This window comes from Urocitellus parryii, chromosome 8 (genome assembly GCF_045843805.1).
Source record: "Urocitellus parryii isolate mUroPar1 chromosome 8, mUroPar1.hap1, whole genome shotgun sequence".
NCBI classification, from domain to species: domain Eukaryota; kingdom Metazoa; phylum Chordata; class Mammalia; order Rodentia; family Sciuridae; genus Urocitellus; species Urocitellus parryii.
The window spans coordinates 26,087,008-26,106,667 of NC_135538.1; the positions used below are offsets into that span (position 1 = coordinate 26,087,008).

General features: G+C 37.6%; 1 protein-coding gene across 1 annotated transcript in view; it reads right to left on the bottom strand.

The window, feature by feature from the left end:
- Positions 1–9,373: 9,373 nt before the first annotated feature.
- Ccdc28a (coiled-coil domain containing 28A) overlaps positions 9,374–19,660 on the bottom strand; it is a 17,442-nt gene continuing 7,155 nt past the window's right edge. The window contains exons 4-6 of the mRNA XM_026391900.2: positions 16,510–16,664; positions 13,726–13,748; positions 9,374–9,926 (exon numbers count right to left, since the gene is read on the bottom strand). Of these exons, the coding sequence (XP_026247685.2) occupies positions 9,872–9,926; positions 13,726–13,748; positions 16,510–16,664 (233 nt within the window). The 3' untranslated portion in view covers positions 9,374–9,871. The remainder of the gene's footprint in view (positions 9,927–13,725; positions 13,749–16,509; positions 16,665–19,660) is intronic.

The following is a 19,660-nucleotide window of genomic DNA, read 5'->3' on the forward strand; positions in this document are numbered from 1 at the left end:
ACTCCATTGCTCTGGGCCCAAGGTGAGGCAGAACATCATGGTGGAGGAAAACAGTTAAGACATGGCAATCAGGAAGCAGAGAGAGCTCTGCTCACCGGAGACAAAATATTAACCCCAAATGCATGCTCCCCAGTGAGTCACCTCCTCCAGTCACTGCTCACCTGCCTCCAGTTACCCCCAGATAATCCACATCAGTGGATTAGTGCACTGATTAGTTTAAAGCTCTTATAACCCAATTATTTCACCTCTAAACTTCCTTGCATTGTCTTACACATGAGCTTTTGGGGACACCTAATGTCTAAACCATAACATTCTGCCCCCTGACCCTCCTCCCCAAACTCATGGCCATTTCACAAGGCAAAATATATTTAGTCCATTCTCAAGAGTCCCCACAGTGTTAACAGTTCCAGCATTACCCAAAGTCCAGGTCCAAAGTCTCCTGAAACTCAAAGTGAACTTTCATATGAACTCCTGTAAAAACCAAAAGCAAGTTACATATGTCCAATATATAATGGCATAGAGTAAACATTCTCATTCCACAAGGGAGAAACAGGGGCACAGAAAGAAAGTATGGGACCACAGCAAGACCAAACTCAGCTGGGCAAACAAGTCCTATAGCTCCATGACTAGTACCTGGGGCACATGGCATTGCTGTGTTCTCTCCAAAGAGCTTGTGTAGCTCTTCCCCTATGTCCTGGTTACAGTCCATGTGACCTCTCTTTTAGCTTGTTTCTGCTCAATTCCTACAGCTTTTCTCAGCAGACACCCCACATTATTGGCATCCTTTAATCTTGAGGGTCTCCAATGCACTATAGCTTCCTTTTCACTTTTTCACCCATCAACCTCTTGGGGGCAGCCCACAGGAACTCCAGCCCCGCTACACTTTGCCTGGCCTCCCAGGCCTTCCTTTGACATCTTAGTGGAAGCCTCCATGACCCAACTCCAGCATCCCACATTTCTGCAGAACTAGCACCATGTGGTTGACTACACGGTTTGCCACTATCTTGAATAGTAGTCAAGCCTTCAGGGACCAAGGCTGCAGGCAGCCTCTGAGTGCCTGGGTGGCGAACGTGGTGAAACAACTTCCCAGCCCCCTTTCCCTTGGCCCTGTGCACTTGGGTGCTCCCATGATCTCTTCTCAAAGAAATTTTACTTTTACACCCTTGAGCCTGAAATGTGTGTGGTCTTGCCAGTTCATGAGATGTCCTAAGCCATCTTTCTACTGTCTCTGGGTAAAGTATTTAGCATTACTTTAGTACTATAATTCCTTTAATAACCACACCTTCCTTAGCCTCAACTTTACTTGCACTTTTCTGGCCAAACTGTAAGTTTTTCAAATCTTTCTGCTTTGCTTTCTGCTCCTGATTATTGCAGTAAACTTGGCTAAAATCCACTAGCAATGCCATCCCTGAATGTGTGGTGCCTTAAAATTTTCTCCTCCAGATTGCTGAGTCCATCACCTTTAAATTTAGTGTCAAAGAAAATTTCAGGACGTGGGCCACAATATAACATGAATGGCCACTGGTCCAATTTCCAATGCATTTCCTACTTTTCTGAATCTTCATGAGTACAGTGTTTACTGCTCACAGCCCTATCAGGATTCTGGTCTTTTGAGTTCCCACTAGAATCACCCATTAAGCTCTGCTTACATTGTTCTAAAGCTTTTTCCAAACTATCCAAAATACATCCCCCAACAAACCAGCTACAAAGGCTTCTGAACCATATGGTCAGGTTAGTTGCAGCAATAGCCCACTCCTGGTATCACTTTCTGTTTTGGTCAGCTTTTTCATTGCTGTGACCAAAAGACTTGACAAGAACAATTTTAGAGGAGGAAAAGTTTATTTGGTGGTCACAGTTTCAGAGATGTCAGTCCATAGACAGCCAACTCCATTGCTCTGGGCTCTAGGTGCGGCAGAACATCGTTGCAGAAATGCATGGTAGAGGAAAGCAGCTCAGGATATTCACCAAGGACAAAATATAAACCCTCCACAAGCATGATCCTAGTGACCCACTTCCCTACCTGCCTACACTTATCCCCAGTTAATCCATATCAGTGGATTAATGCACTGATTAGGTTAAAGTTCTCATAACACAAATATTTCACCTCTAGCCTTTCTTGCACTGTCTTACACATCAGCTTTGGGGGGACTCCTCATATCTCAACTAAAATGAGTAGTTCACAAGGGCTCCCCTCCATTTGTGAATGGGATTAAAGCCCTTATGAAAGAGGCTTCACATAGCATTCAATTTGCTTGCCCATCTGTCTTTAATCATATGAGAATAGAAGATTCCTCCCCTCCAGAGAATGCAGCAAGTGCCAACTCAGATGGCAGACACTTTGATCTTGAACTTCCCAGCCCCCAGAACTGATAAAAAGAAATTTCTGTTCTTTATAACTTACTCAGCCTCAGTTATTTTGTTGTAGCAGAAAAAAAGGACTAAAATGTGCATCTGTCAATTTTCCAAATTCAAGAACTAAAGATCATGTGACTAATAAGAAAACATTCCTTCACTGATTATTAGGATTTGACAACTGTGAAAACTTACCAACTTGTGTGAATCTATGAATAATTTCCACTATAATGCTAAATTAGCTATATGGTAAAATGTGCTAAGAATTGAATTAAAATACAGATCTGACAGGTTATTCTTTCATGGCATCTGCAAAGTAGAAAAAGGGGAAGTACTTTAAGGTGTTCATTTGAGATGAGAATTTATTCTGGAGCGTAGTTCACAACATTATTGAGAATTATGTTTACAACATGGCAGTCATGAATAAATTGCCAATACCTTCTCTCTCTCTCTCTCTCTCTCTCTCTCTCTCTCTCTCTCTCTCTCTCTCTCTCTCTCTCTTTCTCTTTTTTTTTTGGGGGGGGGTATTAGGGATTGAATCCAAGGGTGTTTAGCCAGTGAGCTGAGCCACATCCTCAGCCCGGCCCCTTCTCTAGATTGCTTACAGCCTTGTGAAGTTCCTGAGCCTGGCTTCATACCCGAGATCCTCCTGCCTCAGCCTCCTGAACCTCTGGGATTACAAGTATGCTCCACCATGTCCTACTGTCAATACCTTCTACTACCAAGAGAGACTCAAAACCTAAGGGTACATACAAAATCATATTCTCATTCACTTTTCATCTTTTCTATGTGTCCTTTTTCCAAAAGCCAAAATACTCTACCATGAAGTTTTTTCCGTTATCACTTAAGAATGATCTTTTTCCTATGCAAAGTGGCACCTCACTACTGGAAATGGTCCTGGGTGCCATCTCACTGTCTCACTTAGCAGCTGTTTCCAGCTTTGAACTGTAACTCTGTTATCTCTATCTGATAAAAAAAAAAAAGGCCTAAATGTTCCTAAAGTTTGTTGCAAGAAGGGAATAAAACAGGAAACGCCGATCTGTAGCTGTTCTCATTTGTAATGGGATCCAATAAACATACTAGTAATAAAATAAAAAATGGGGAAGAGGGTATAATAAACACTGTATTTCGCATCTTAATTCTTGCCAGAGAGGCTAGTCCGACTGGCACTGTTAGTAAGCCTCTTCCCTATACACTTAGCTCATTGAATCCTCACACCCACCCTGGAATTTACAGAAGAGTAAAACCATCCAGGGTCTCATAGGTAGTAATTGACTACCAAATTTTAAAATTATACTGGATTTTCCCTGGAGTGTTACTATAACTTGAATTGGATAGTAGACTGCTATGGATTTATTTGTAGATACAATTTCTATTTTGTGGCTGACTATCCTTAAGAACTGGTATATTGATGAGAAACTTGGCAGTTGATGTTAGCACTTCAGGTGGTGGAGAGGCCTGTTGTGTGACAACCTGGAATATTATGAAATAATGAGAAATAAATATATGGACTTGTTCTGGATTCCCAACACAGAGCTCCTAAAACTCTTATGGATAGGGTGCTGGGAGAATCTTTTGTCCTAATATTTGGTTTGTGCTATGTTCCTGACAAAGAGTTCTTAAATCTCTTGGGATTTCCTGGGTGATAGGAGCATCTTTTGTTCTAATAAATTGATTATTGGTGGGCTTCTGAACAGCCTCAAGATATGGCTCATTGTCAGGACAACCAACCATGTGATTAGAGGGTTGAAACTTTTAACTCCACCCCCTGATACCCAGGAAAGGAAGAGGGGATGAAGTTTGCATCAGTCATCCATTGCCAATGATGTAATCTATCATGCCTACATAATAAATCTTCCATAAAAAACCAGAGGGGGACTTTGGCTTGCTGAACACGTGGAGGTGTCTGGAGGGTGGCATGCTTTCCCACACACCTTTCTCTGTGCATCTCTTTCATCTGGCTATTCATCTGTGTCCTTGGTAATATCCTTTAAACAATAAATGTACATAAAATATTTCCCAGACTGCTGTGAGCTGCTGTAGCAAATTAGTCAAACCTGAGAAGGAGGTTACAGGAACCTGATATAGCTGGTCAGTCAGAAGCCCAGGTTCCAACCTGGCACCTGTGATTGGCATCTGCTATAGTTTGAGTCTTGATGTGTCAAAAGCCCCCAAAGCCCCTGTGTCAAAGGCTTGGTACCCAGAGCCATTCTACTGGTGGTGCTTAAAAATGATGGAACTTTCTGGGACAGGGCCTAGTGGGAGGTCTTTAGATCACTTGGAACATTCCCTCAAAGAGGATTGTGGGACCCCAACCCCCTCCTCTTCCTCTTTTTTGCTGCCCGGCCATGAGGTGAGCAGTTTTGCTCCACCATGTACTCCCGCCAGGATGTGTTACCTTGCAAAAGGCCCAACTGTTCATGGACTAGAGCCTCCAAAATTGTGGCCCCAAATAAACTATTTCCCTTTACAGGTTGATTTGTATCTGTTATAGTGATGGAAAGCTGACCATGTCTTATGGGGCTGGGTCTTCAACCTGGGGGATCTGATGATAGCTCCAAATAGACAGTGTTGGAATTGAGCACAAAACACTGGACTTTGGGGGCCATTGGAGAACCTGTTATTGGTGGGAAGAAATCATACATTGTGTTGAACAGAGACGATGTGTTGCATTGAGCAAATGTATGGGAGTAGAGAACACCCCCCCACCCCGGCAAAAAAAGATTGCTTTTTTCTCTCAGAACAACCAAAGCCAGATTAAAGGATGAGATGGCTGGGCAATAGTCAGTCCATGCAAAGAGCTAAACCACCACTGGGAAAAACCCTGTTGTCAGGAACTGTGTTTTCATGTGTGATTAGTTACACAGTTGGAGAAATGCAAATTAGGATGGTCTTGCTCCATTATGGTACACAAAGTAGCTTAGAGAATTAATAACAAAACTGTGTTCCTTGGTTCAGAGTTACTTACATTTACCTACTTCTGCAATTCCCACATGCAAGTTGTGCAATGATTCATTTATTACCGAAAATTTAATTCCTTAAAAATATGCCTTCTGCCTGGTACGGTGGGTGGCACAAGCCTGTAATCCCAGCGGCTCAGGAGGTTGAGGCTGGAGAACGGGAAATTCAAAGCCTGCCTCAGCAAAAAGCGAGACACTAAACAACTCAGTGAGACCCTGTCTCTAAATAAAATACAAAATAGGGCTGGGGATGTGGCTCAGTGGTGTGCCCCTGAATTCAATCCCCTGTACCAAAAAAAGTAGTACAAGAAAGGTGAATGTAATCAGTGAAAAACAAAAATGAAAGTCAGCTCCAGTTAAGTTAGATATCCTATGTTCAGGGCATGTAAAAACATGGCCTATTTTGAACATAAATCAGTATGTTTTTACTAATTACACAAGTAAATAGTAAACAGTGGAAGTGATGGTATGTTTAGAGAAAATCTGGACATCAATAGCATTAATGGTGATAGGAAATGCCATATTTGTGCTGGTATTCTTGAATGCTGGATGGGCTCATTGATTTGTAAGTTTAAAGCTATAAAATGAAAACTGCAACAAACAAGAAGTAACTGCATGATTTAAACTCATTCCGGAAAAGTAATATTCTTGCTCTAGAACTTTCAAGACTCTGACTTCTACTTTGTCAATGAAATTATTGTTTTAAAAACATTTTTGAAGTTCCCAGGAGCAAAAAAGTTCCTGCAGAACAAACTTGAACGCAATTAAACGACCTGAATGAATTGAATGGGCTTCACAACGCCGAAATTCATTGCACTGAACTTCACTACAGCTGTCAGGATGTTCTGTTCTGATACCTGTGGTAACATCTATTAATGAGCACTTTCGTATTTTTAAAAAGATTTATTTAGCAGTATCCTGCTTAATTTGTCCTATTCATCAAGCTTTATCATATCAACCCTTAAGAGTTGTTGTAACCACAAACTGTGTTCGCTGTAGATTCTCTGCATTTCCCCATCACTGTGCCTCCATCCCCTTCTCCACATTTTTGGACCCCAAAGTAGGAAAAAGCGTGAGAATAGGCCCCAGGAGGAAGGGAGCTGGAGTGCCATTTTGGAGTCCTATGAAAATCAGTGTTTTCCAAAGTGCTCAAGAACTTTTTACTTCATTTCCGCGAGTGCTCTGGAGGAGGTTAGCCTTTGCTCTCCAGCGCCCAGCTCAAATCTGACCTGCGAAGTGTGTGCAAAGCCGTCCTGGGCGGGCGCAGCGCCCCGCCACCGCCCTGCGCTGGGTCTTTCCCATGCTGCAAGGGGAAACTAAGGCGTCCCCAACTTAGTGCCCCGAGAGGCCCCAAGCAAAGAACGCAGCCAAGAGACCCAGGGCTTTACCTCGGGGAAGTGGCAGAGAGGCCCAGTACGGTGGCGGCTGTCTCCTCTTGGGACTGTGCAGTGAACAGCGAGAGCCAGCTCTGCAGCCCAAAGCCCCAGGAGACTGGTGGGACAGCCCCATCTCCAAGGGGACGACAACACGGACCCGCCACCCCGCCCCTCCAGTGCTCGCTGCCCCGCCCAGCACTGTGTTCGTCGCCAGCCTTGGACTGGAGGACCCTGAAGCCGCGCTCCGCGACAGTCCTGCCAGGCTTGCGTCCAGACTCCTTCTCCAGCCTCGAAGGTGCCTGCGGTGGGAAAACTTTTCGGTGGGATCCCGCGGGTCACTGCACGTCCCAGAAGGGACTTGATTACTGAACCAGCGCTTGCTTGGTCTCACATGAGCTATCAATTTTAAGGCCCGGTGGTGGGAAAGTGGTTTCCTTCTGTCATATTTATCTTCGGCAAATCCTCAGAAAATTTTAATTATTATTGCCAGTTTTAGTTGTACAGAAGTTAAACAAAAAGTTTGTAAAACAAATACCACCACCGCACACGCAAATAAAAACAAACAAAAAAAGCCCAACTCCCACACTAATTATCTTCATTAGTTTCCAATGGTTCTGGTCAAAATAGCTTTAAGTATTAACTGTGAAACCTTTAATTTTTTTTTCTTTTGTAATAATTATTTACCTCTGTGAAAAGATGTTCATGATACATTAAGTACAGAAAACTGGTTAAAAAACTATCTGAATACTACTGGCCTCCCTGAGACTTTGTTTTTAAAGGGATATTAAAAAGACCAATTATAACTGGGTGTGCTGCCACACACCTGTAATACCAGTTACTGGGGAGGCTGATATAATAGGAACACACGTTCAAGATCAGCCTGAGGAACTGGTGTAGCTAGGCGTCTCAAAAAAGCTAGGTGACTCAAAACAGCTAGGTGGAGGTCTAAGGGTATATAGCTCTGTGGTAGAAAAATTGCCTAGCATGCTTGGGGCCCTGGCTTCAAATCTGAGTACCCTGCTGAAAAAAATAAATAAATAAATAAAAGTGAATCAAAATTCTTTGAATTTAGACTGTCAAAAATTACTAAAATCAGTTGGGCAATGGTATACTCCCAGTGACTTGGGAGACTCACAGTTTTGAGGCCAGCCTTAGCAACCTAGCAAGATCTTGTCTCAAAATAAAAACTAAAAATGAGCATCTTTTACAATATAGAGGTAACTGAGCTATGAATAAACAAAATGTGGTATATATACATAATAGAATACCTCAGACATCAAAAGAAATTTAACAACCTGGATGAACCTTAAAACCGTGAAAGCAGCCAGCAACAAGAGACTACATACTATATGATTCCTTTTATATAAAATGTTTAGAAAGGAAAATGTATAGAGACAGAGAGTAAATTAATGGTTGCCATGATCTTAAGTGTTTAGGGGTTGACAAGTGACTGCTAATGGGATTATATTTGAGGTGATGAAATGTTCTAGAATTAGGTCTTGGGGCTAGGGATGTATCAGTGGTACAGTGTTTGCCTAACATATGCCAGTTTAACCTCCAACATAGCAAGGAAAAAAAAGAGAATTAGATGATGGTAATGGGTACATAACTCTATGCATCCACTGAATTATATATATATATTCATATAAGATATATAATAAAATCCATAGAATATGTATACAATTCAGTGGTTTTAGTAGATGTGGAGAATTGTATATTTATCACATATATATATGAATTTAAATATATATATATTTGGTTTGTGTGTATGTGTGTGTGTGCGCATTTGCACATGGTACTAAACACATGGAATTGAACTCAGGGGCACTCTATTAGTGAGCTACATCCCTAGCCCTTTTTATTTTTTATTCTGAGACAAGGTCTTGCTAAGTTGCTAAGGTTGGCCTCAAATGTGGGATCCTTCTGCTCAACCTCCTATTGCTGGGATAACAGGCATATGCCACTGCTCCCAGCTGAGTGGCATACTTTTTTAAAAGGGTAAGTTTTAAGACATATGAATTATTCCAATAAAGTTGCTATTAAAAGATAGTGAGCTGGATGCAGTGGTGTAAATGTACAATCCCAGCAGCTTGGGAGGCTGATGCAAGAGGATCACAGTTCAAAGCCAGCCTCAGCAACTTAGCAAAACCCTGTCTCAAATTTAAAAAAAGAAAGAAAAAAAGGCCTGGGAATATGGATCAGTGGTTAAGTGCCCCTGGGTTCAATCCTGGTAACAAAAGAAAAAAAAAGAAAAAAAGACAATGAAGCTAATGTTTGCTGCACTTTACAGATATCAGCTACTATGCTGAGCATCTTTTATGTACATCTTCAATTACACCTCATGCAACCACTATCAGTTGGGTACTAACCTCATTTTCTAAATCTAAAACAAAAATTAAACTCAACTAGAATAAATGTACATGTGCACAAACTAAGAGGCAGAATGGGGATCCAAACCATGGTCTAAGTAACTTTAAAGCCCATACTCTTTTATTACATAGTATATAAATATGTAAAAGGCACAAAATTTACAAAGAAAGTTACAGAACCTCACATTTTATAAACAGTTTACTTTTGAGGATTGAACCCTCATATTTATAGATTGAAAGACTACCCAATCTTTCAAACAGACAACAGACTCATTTTTAAAAGAATCATTTTATTAAAAATAGCAAATCTCACAAATACTTATTTAACATTTTTGTCACTGGCCATTGGAAAACACACCTGCGTGTATACTGATTGTCTTGTGTAAACTGAAGCTGGGCTGCCACAAGAGGCCTGTGCACCATCAACTTACAATCAATACTGGAATAAGTTTGATGAGCTCAGGAAGGATAAATCCCTTAGCCCTATCAAGAACATTTAGCACAAATGCATTTCAAGTATAACCCCATAAGGCAACAGTATCAAGCACAGGAGTACAACCTTTGCATTGCATTTCCTGATTAAGCCTTCGTCAAGGCCTAGATCTCTAGTTACAGTGAATTACAGTGAGCACATTTACTAAAAGCAGTATGTGGATACAATCATTGCACTTGCACTTTAATTACTTGAATTCCTATTGTGGAAGATGATTCTGGATTCAGCTGTAAAATTAAAGAATGCCACTACTGGATTCAGCTGTAAAATTAAAGAATGCCGCTTCTCTGCAAATCCCAAGAAAGCAAAGTGCATTTCAGTTTAGCTGGTAGAAGTATTTGGAACATCTTGTGCATCCGCCAAATGGAGTTTTTGTCTGAATTCATCAGTTAAGAATATTTTCATTCTATAGCATGTACTTCTTTTAAATTTCAGGAAATTATACTCAGGAGCTAAGTATTTAAAAAGAAGGAAAGAAAAGAAATATGTTTAAGGAAAAGCTGCTATGTTGCTATTGGGATCCTTGGATGTGGAAAGACAATTTTTAAATGCAGGAATTATACTCTGTCTATGCTTAGTCAATCACTACTAAAGTAGATGTTCCAGATTCCAACAGAGCATTATTTTTTAATGCAGCAATAATCATTTTTATGATTTAGGAGCTAATTAGAGTCAAATATGATGACTTACTGGATTAAAATAAATGTTTGAGAAGACATCTCTTTATCATCTTTAGGAAAACAACTTCTTTGTAAGAGTCCAAATTAAGATAATCATGTCTCTAAAATATATTCTATAATCCCTTTAATCATTCTTTGAAAAAGAATAATATATGCAGGAAATCTGCATATAGTATTTCCTGCATATATTATTCTTTTCCTTTCTCATCATCACCTCTTATTTTCCTTTCTCCTATACTACTTGTTACCTATTTTCTAAGACCTAATTTAAACAATAATAAGGATACACTGAGGACAATGCTAGCAATATATGAATGGCAGAGGTTGCAAAATGGATAGATGTAAGCCCAGCCATAAAGGCATTCTAGTTCAGCTGGAAGGATGAGCCTTAACATAAAAAAAAAAAAACCCAACAAACAATAAAATAAGGAAGAACGTTCAGTTAAGCTACATACAAAACACTTTATGGAAACCACAGGCTTGAGTGTAATTTGATAAGGAGGATAAGGAAGCCAGAGCAACTCCAGGCAGGAAGTACAACCTTAACAAAGGCATGCAGAGAGAATGAATGAATATGGTATTATTAAGACATTCAAAGAACCAGCTTCACGGGGATGAAAAACGTGATGTATATATAGGCTGTGACTAGATTACTGAGAGTCTTTAAAAAGTTGGACATGGTTTTAAAAATTGACAAGAAGAAGGTAATGATTTAGGAAGATTAATTTATTAATAGTGCTATCTGAAGTCTAGAACAATATTATTCAATAAAATTATATTGCAAGCAGGGCACAGTAGCTCATGCCTGTGATTCCAGGGACTCAGGAAACAGAGAGGAGGATCATAAGTTTGAGGCCAGTCTCCCCAATTTAGCAAGACCCTGTCTCAAAATTTAAAAAAATAACTAAGGGCTGGGAATGTAGCTCAGAGGTTAAGCACCCCTGGGTTCAATTCCTACTACCAAAACCAAAACCAAACAGAAAAAAATTTTAAATTTTCTAGCTGTCATATTAAAAGGAAAAAGAATGAAATTGATTGTAATATTGTATATTGTACCTTAATATATGTTTAAAAAATCATTTCAATATGTAATCATTACACAAATTGAAATATTTTCCATTCTTTTATGACAAATCTTTTAAATCAGATGTGTCTACTACACTCATAACACACTGCAATTCAGCTACATTTCATGTATTCAATAGCAATGTGGCTAGTAGCTACTATATGAAACAGTCAAGCTCTAGAGTAGGAACAGAAAATTCATAAGTTATGAAAACAGGTAATAAATAAATAAATTAGGTGACCTGTGTTATCATACAGAGAATGAAGAAAGAATGAAAGCAGATTGATGATACCTGACAGTTGCAGTTAAGAGATGGCAAGTAGATTTCATGTCCATGTCCAAGCTCAATAGGCAGAAAGTGCCATGACTGATTAATAATGTCAGCTATGGTTAGAGAAGGGATTTTGAAATATTCATGGAGACTGGAACAACAGATACAGTGATGACAGAGAAGGCAATTAGGAGGGGAAAGATTAATTACCAATAGAACATTTACCATATATGAGGAAACAAGGGTTGTCGCACTTTGTTCAAGGTTATATGCCATTTGCCAAGATTTAAAACCAAATACTCCAAAACCTATACTTTTGTATTATTCCAGGCTGCCTTGTTTGTGGTGGACAAATCCCACCAAAGGTTGAATCAAGGAAAGTGATAAAACAAGTAAGCCTACATGTTTTACAAAAACTCAGATAAGAGGATAGGAGATAATTGAGTGTCTTGGGCATAGAAAGAACATAAAGCATAAAAAGAATACAATGAAAAAAAATAAGGAATGACTTCTAAGCAAAGTCCTTTACTTAATTCAAATCTTACCCCCTTTTCTTAAAGTCTTTCTTGATAATAACATCTTATATTAATCTCTCCCCATGGTTGATGTGGCTTCTCAAAAATTTATTTTCCTCATCTGCAGAATGGAGAATATAAATAACAACACCTGTATTATGGTTTGGCTGTGAGGTGTCCCCCAAAAGCTTATGTGTGAGACAGAAATAACTGGGTTGTGACAGTCTTAATCCAATCAGTGAATTAATCCCCTGACATGAATTAACTGAGTGATAACTGAAGTGATAGAGTGTGGCTGGAGGAGGTGGGAATTGGGGTATGGCTTTGAGGTATATATTTGTATCTGGCAAGTGGAGACCTCTCTCTCTGCTTCCTGATCATCATGTGAGCTGCTTCCCTCTGCCACATTCTTCTTCCGTGACATTCAGCCTCACCTTGAGCCCTGAGGAATGGAGTCTGCTGTTTATGGAATGAGACCTCTGAAACCGTGAGCCCCTATATAAACTTTCGCTCCTCTACGTTGTTCTAGTCGGGTCTTTTGGTCATAGCAGTGAGAAAGCTGACTAAAACAACCTGCTTCCAAAGGTAAGACCAAATGAAGTAATATGTATAAAATCCTTCACGCAATACTTAGCAAATAGTAAGTATTTATAAAGGCTAGATGTTAATTGTTATTACTGGATTTGTATATACTTCCTTATTTCTTAATTGTTGTTACTACACAACTGAGTAATTAATAACAATGTTATAGAAATAGTAATTTACATACATATATATTCCATATAGTTTCAAAATTTTCACATATACGTTCACATGTTACAGAGATCTTTGAGATGTTAAACAACTTGCCCAATGTTACATCATCAAAATATGGAACTAATTATCAAATAATAAAATCTCTAGATGAATAGCCAGAATCCTTTCTATCTCATTATGTGGTTTAAAGGGGATGTTTTACTTCTCAAATTAAATATTCTGTACATATTCTGTAACTGGCATCATTTCTTATTACTCTAATGTTCCTACCATTATGTTCAAAAATACATTTTGAAAAGTTCCTGAAATAATTTTTCTAGATTGAAATATTAAATCCTGAATATTGGTAAGCACTGGTGTTTTCCTTTGAGCTATTCCTATATTACGCTTAGCACACTTAATTGTGAAAATGTTGGTTCATAAGCTACATACACATCCCTCAGGACTGTAATTTGATGATACCTAATTTTAAATTTTATATATTTAAAATATTCTAGGTAATGTAATTAAGTTAAGTATATTTTCTCTAGATCCAATAGCCAGTTCACCTCAGAATCTAAGATTCAAATAATTTCTATGGCAACTAGCCTAATCCTTAATTATCATGACTTAAAAAATAATTAACTTAGTTTTTAAAGAGTTCAAAAACAATATAAAGCAATGCAGAATAAAGCAGAAACAAAATTTCAGCACACAAAACATTGAGGAAATTCCATTTGGAAACCAAAGGGGCAGAGAGGTGGACCCGGTAAATATTTTGTATCTTTGTTCACTATACCTAAATAATACCTTTTTTGAAAATGTGATAGGGATTACAAATTACAAAATTATAAATTTTATAATTATAAACTATAGGCTTTTCATTGTTGATAGTAGGCAAAGGATACATAGAAGAATTCAATTCTTCCAACTGTAAAACAAAGAAACAAAATTTTTATAAGATAAATAAAAGTAACTATAAATATAAGTCATTGTTACCTCTATATTTTTAAGGATTTTTTTCATTTAATATTTCTTAAGAAAAACATTCAAAAAAATTCCAATCTGGGAAATTTCCTTTTGCAAATTAATTAAAAAGTAGCTTTAGCTGGGTGCAGTGGCACAACATGTCTGTAATCCCAACAACTCAGGAGGCTGAAACAGAAGGATCATGAGTTCAAAGCCAGCCTGAGCAATGGCGAGGTGCTAAGCAACTCAGTGAGATCCTGACTCTAAATAAAATACAAAATAGGGCTGGGGATGTGGCTTAGTGGTCAAGTAAAAAAAAGGTAGCTTTATCATTTATGCAACATAATATGAGAAGAAACTGAAATCAAAGGATAAAAACTGGAGTTTTTAAGTATTACCAAACCCATCCATAATTATAATAACTTCTAATAATAACTTTTAAAAGAAAAAGTTGCCATTTTAATTACACTATCTTTAAAACCTTTATGAATTACAAAACTATTTCATGTCATTCAGTTTTAAAGTATAAAGTATAATTTATCACTTTTTGTCTTAGTTTGTTTGGATTGCTATAACAAAATAACAAACTGCCAAATATGGTGGTCTAGACTGTAATCACAGTGACTGGGAGTCGGAGAAAGGAGGATCACAAGGATCACAGGAGGATTACAACACTGAGGATGTAATTCAGTGGTAAAGTATCCCTGGGTTCAATCCCCAGTACCAAAAAAATAAAAAATAAAAAAATAAAAAAAAAATTACCATAAACTGGTGGCTTGTGAACAACAGAAATTCATTTCTCACAGTTCTGGAGACTGGAAGTTCAAGATTAAAATGCCAGCAGATTTGGTGTCTGGTAACCTCCCACTTCCTGGTTCCCATATGGCAACCTCTCATTGTGTACTCACAGGTAGAAGGGGTAGGGGTCTCCCTCATGCCTCTTTGAATGGGCACTAATTCCATTCTTGACCTTTTTACTCCCATAGGCCACCTCCCACTACCGTAACCTTTGGGTTGAGAATTTCAACATATAATTTCTGGGAAGACACAAACATTCAAATCATAGTACACCTAACTTTACAGAAGGAAAAATTTGAATTACAAAAATGTTAAAATTGTTCAGTGTTACACAGTATAATCTAAATATAAGCCTTGAACTAAACAAAGGTTTTATTGGCTTCAAATTCAGTGTTCTTTTTACCACATCATAGTTATTTTCCTACAGTGCATAACAAACTAAGCTATATTTGCTAAGAGGAATAAAACAAAACAAACTGGTAAAAAGGAATGCTTGCAAGACTGAATACAAAAAACCTGAAAAATAAAAAGAGTAGAGGCTTGAAATTTTAAAAGTATGGGCATACAGTTTCCCTTGAATTTGCTTATTCAAATGACAGAGAAAAGCAACAGTAGACCCTTCTTATCATTAGTAAATATGAAATTTAAAACTAAAGTATGTTGAATTTGTTTTATTTATGTTTGTCTCAAAAAGCATTTAAAGAGACAACTGAACTAACAATTCTCAGTCCAACAATCTTACAAGATGTTGGGGCTGAAAAGTGACTACTCCCAAAATTCATGTTTTAGTGCTCACCCATAATATTTCAGAATGAGTGTACTTGGAGACCAGGCCTTTAAGAGGTAATTAAGTCAAAATGAGGTACTTAGAGTGGGCCCTAATCCAATGTTACAGGTTCCCTTAAAAAGGAGAGGAAGTTTTGACAGGTGTGCACAGAGGGAGAATGCCATGTGAATACGAAGGTCACTATCTAGAAACCAAGGACAAAGGCTTCAGAAGAAACCAACCTTGTCAACCCCTTGAACTCCAACTTTCAGCCTCCAGAACTGTGAGAAAATAAATTCCTGTTGCTAAGCCACCCTGTGTGGTACTTGGTTATGGCAGCCTACCAAACTCAAATACATGGCAATGTACTAAATTACCATAGACACCCAACACAGTTCTGTATTTAAAAATAGGTATCCACCACCTAAGTAAAAATAACACAAAGACTATTAATCATTTTAGGTAAAATTCTTTTTTTAAAATATATTTTTAGTTGTTAATGGACCTTTATTTATATTCGGTGCTGAGGATTGAACCCAGTGCCTCACAAATGCTAGGCAAGCGCTCTACTACTGAGCCACAACCCCAGCCTGAGGTAAAGTTCTTTGACTACTATCGTCTCTAAAGATCTGTACATATATATGTATACAACATTTTTACATGTAATATCTGTGCATATATAATATGTGCATAAGCAAATATTTCCTTTTTAGATTTGCCAGTTTTCTGAAAATACATGTTTAGACATAAGTATGATTATTTCCTTAGGATACATTTCTTTGGAAAATGTACTTTTTAAAACAATAAAGTACAACATGGATAAAACCTGAAAATTCTAAGTCAAAGAATACCCTTAAGGCACATATTTTGTATAATTCCATTTATATAAAATTCTATAGTAAGCAAACCCATAAAGGCAGAAAGTAGACTGGGGGTTTCTAAAGGATGGCGAGAGTGAGGGAATTGAGAGGTACAGGCTTCTTTTGGGGGTAATTAACATGTTCTGAAATTAAGACAATGATTACATCTGCACAACACTATGAATATACTAAAATCCAGTAAATTGTACACTTTAAAGTGTTTAAAAGGTGAATTTTATAAAGTGAACTTTATTGCCATATTTTTTTTTTAAAGAATAGAGAAAAATAACTATACTTACATCAGACAGAAGCCTGTCCAGATTGGAATCACTAGCTGTTTTTCTTTTATCCTCAGGAAGTTCCTCTAACTCCCCATAGAGCTCCAAATTCAAGCGAGCTAATTTCTCTTGCATTCCCCGAACATGTTCCATCTGTTCTATGGAACATTCATTTCCTGGGGAACATTCCAGAACATTAATAAAGATTAATGTTAAAACTAATAGCCTTGAGGAAAAACATATAAACTCTGGGTGCTCTAAAAGAAATCCATGTTTTTTCTTTTGTAAAATTAGATTTCTAATGATTGCATATTTTCTATGTATAATTACAAATCAAAAACACCATACTGGGGATTGAACTTGAACCCTGGGGCACTCTACCACTGAGCTTCATCCCCAGCCCTTTTCATTTTTTATTTTGAGACAGCATCTCACTAAGTTGTCAAGGCTGTCCTTGAACTTGTCTCAGCTTCCTGAGTTGCTGGGATTACAAGCATGCGCACCATGACTGGCACAAATCAAATTTTTGATCAGGAAAACAATAACCAACCTAATAATTGACCTTGTTCACTAAAAGAAAATATGTATTTTTTTTAAAAAAAGCAAAATCTTTCCTTAAGTAATAAAAATATTTTTATTCAATAGCAATATAATATATAGAAGCAACAGCACCGTCTAATTAAGTTCAATTTGACAACTAACATTTGAATTGACTGACCCAACATTTTATAATGAGTGAAATTAAGATTTCTACCAGAACTTCAACCATGAATCATTTTTTCCAAGCAATTATATATTCTTCCTTTAGAAAATATTTATGAAGCATGAATAATGTTATGAAGCAAGAACAGCATAATGTAATTTTTTTTTTGGCGGGGTAGGTACTGGGGATTGAACTCAGGGGTACTCGACCACTGAGCCACATCTCCAGCCCAATTTTGTATTTTATTTAGAGAAAGGGTCTCACTGAGTTGCTTAGTGCCTTGCTTTTGCTGAGGCTGGCTTTGAACTTGCAGTCCTCCTGCCTCAGCCTGCTGAGCCACTGGGAATATAGGCATGCACCACCATGCCCGGCTATAATGTAATGTTTTTGATCATATACACAATAGTGCAAGGCAACTTGCTTGGTAAAGGATAGATCTTACATGACTTACTGACTAGAGTGATATCATCTGCCCGCAAGAACAAATTTATGTATATATTACATTAGTACACATCCTTATCCAGTTTAAGTACAGCCTCTGCAAACTCATGATACTATAATTTTTTTAAAAAAAAAGAGCTTTCTATTTTTCCTAAATGTAGTTTAGCTAAAGTTAAAATACATATCTTGAGTCAATATGAATTAATGTAGATTATACTATAGTTTCCTCTAGTGAGCTTTATAACTTCTTAATTCATTAACTATACTGTCGTATGTTAAGGACTACTAATATTAAAATTAGTTACAGTTCTTTCAAAATCATCCTTTATTCACAGTAAATGTCTTCTATTTTAACTATTAGTAACCTGGAAGAACAAACACCTCAGGATGTAAGGTGTGTGTGGGGGGCGGGGGTGTAAGGGGTGTGTGGGGGGGAGAGAGAGAGAGAGAAATATATATAGTAAGAATAAAAATATAAAGCAGTTGAAGCCACAAGGGAAAAGATGAGTGAGTCAGAGGATGGATGAAGGTAACCTAAAAGCAACAGAAGCACCAGAAGACTAAAAAGTAATAGATGGAGGAGAAACAATAAACAATAGAAAAAGCATTCTGCAAGATGAAAGATGAGTCAGCAAGTAAGAAAGCTTTACTGAATCCCAGGCAGGATGATGAGAAAAGACAAAGACCTAAGCACATGTTGATAAATGCCTAAACTTTAAAGCTTAAAAAAGGTCTTTTAAGTATTAATGCAGAAAAAAATTATTACCTAGTATGAAAGAATCCAACTGGCAAATAAATCTCATGGTGACACTTACAGATAGCAGTAGAGTACCAGACACATAAGAAAGGACTTTAGTTCAAACATACAAAGTTACCTACAAAGCAAGAATTGTGTAGGGAGGTAGGAAAGAAGTAAAAGTGGTCTAAAGGGAACATCTCAAGGATGGGAAGGAAAAAAGAAGGAGAGAGGAAAGTCAAAGAATTCTTCAGATACTACCATACCGGGATGAGGTAGTGCTAAAAGTAATGTGCTTTTAATGTATTCTTTTCAACATACTATATAAAAGACTACAAATCCAGAAACAATAAAAGAAAAGATAGACATAGTTGAGTATGCAAAAAATTAAAACTCTTACAAAGTTAAACTGCTCTTGGCAATTGACAACAACAGGATAAATAACCAAATTAAAAACTGAATGAAATACTAAAAAGAGCAATCCAACTGCTTACCAAATACACATAAATACTCAAATTCAGTAGAAATTTTAATACTGTTAGCTCGACACAGTGACACCAAATTGAAATACTGGTAACTCAGAAGGCTAAAGCAGGAGGGCTACAAGTTTGAGGCCAGCCTCAGCAACTTAGTCAAACCCTGTCTCAAATACCTGTCTGCCTGCCTGCCTGCCTGTCTATCTCTATATCTACATATCTACATATATAAGTACAGAGAGAGTGGGGGTACTGGAGATGTAACTCAGCATCCATGGGTTTAATTGTCAGTACTAAAAGTTTAAAATAAATAAATAAGTTTAAAGAATCTTAATCGATGCCAACGGAGTAGCAAAAATTAAGACACAATACTATTAAAGACACTATACAAAACTGTTCTTGATGGGAATTTGGGAAAAAAAACCCTTTTTTTCTGTACCTTTTCTTTACTCAATAATATTTGATTGAACTCTTTTGTAAACTGCTGCTAGAAATGAGAAATGTAAGGGTTTTTTTTTTCTTTTTTGGAAAGTAATCTGGACACTTCAATTAAAATTAAAATTAAAATTACATATATGCTGTGACCCAATAATTCCACTCATGGTAATTCTTTGCAAAGAAATAAAAGTACCAGAATAAGAATTAATCTAAGAATCTTCACTGTGGAAGCCAAGCATGGTGGGGCACATCTGTAATCCCAGTTACTTAGAAGATTGAGGCAGGAGGAACCCAAGTTCAAGGTTATCCAGGGAAACTTAGTGAGACCCTATCTCAAAATAAAAAAATAAGGGGCTGGGGTTGTGGCTCAGTGGTAGA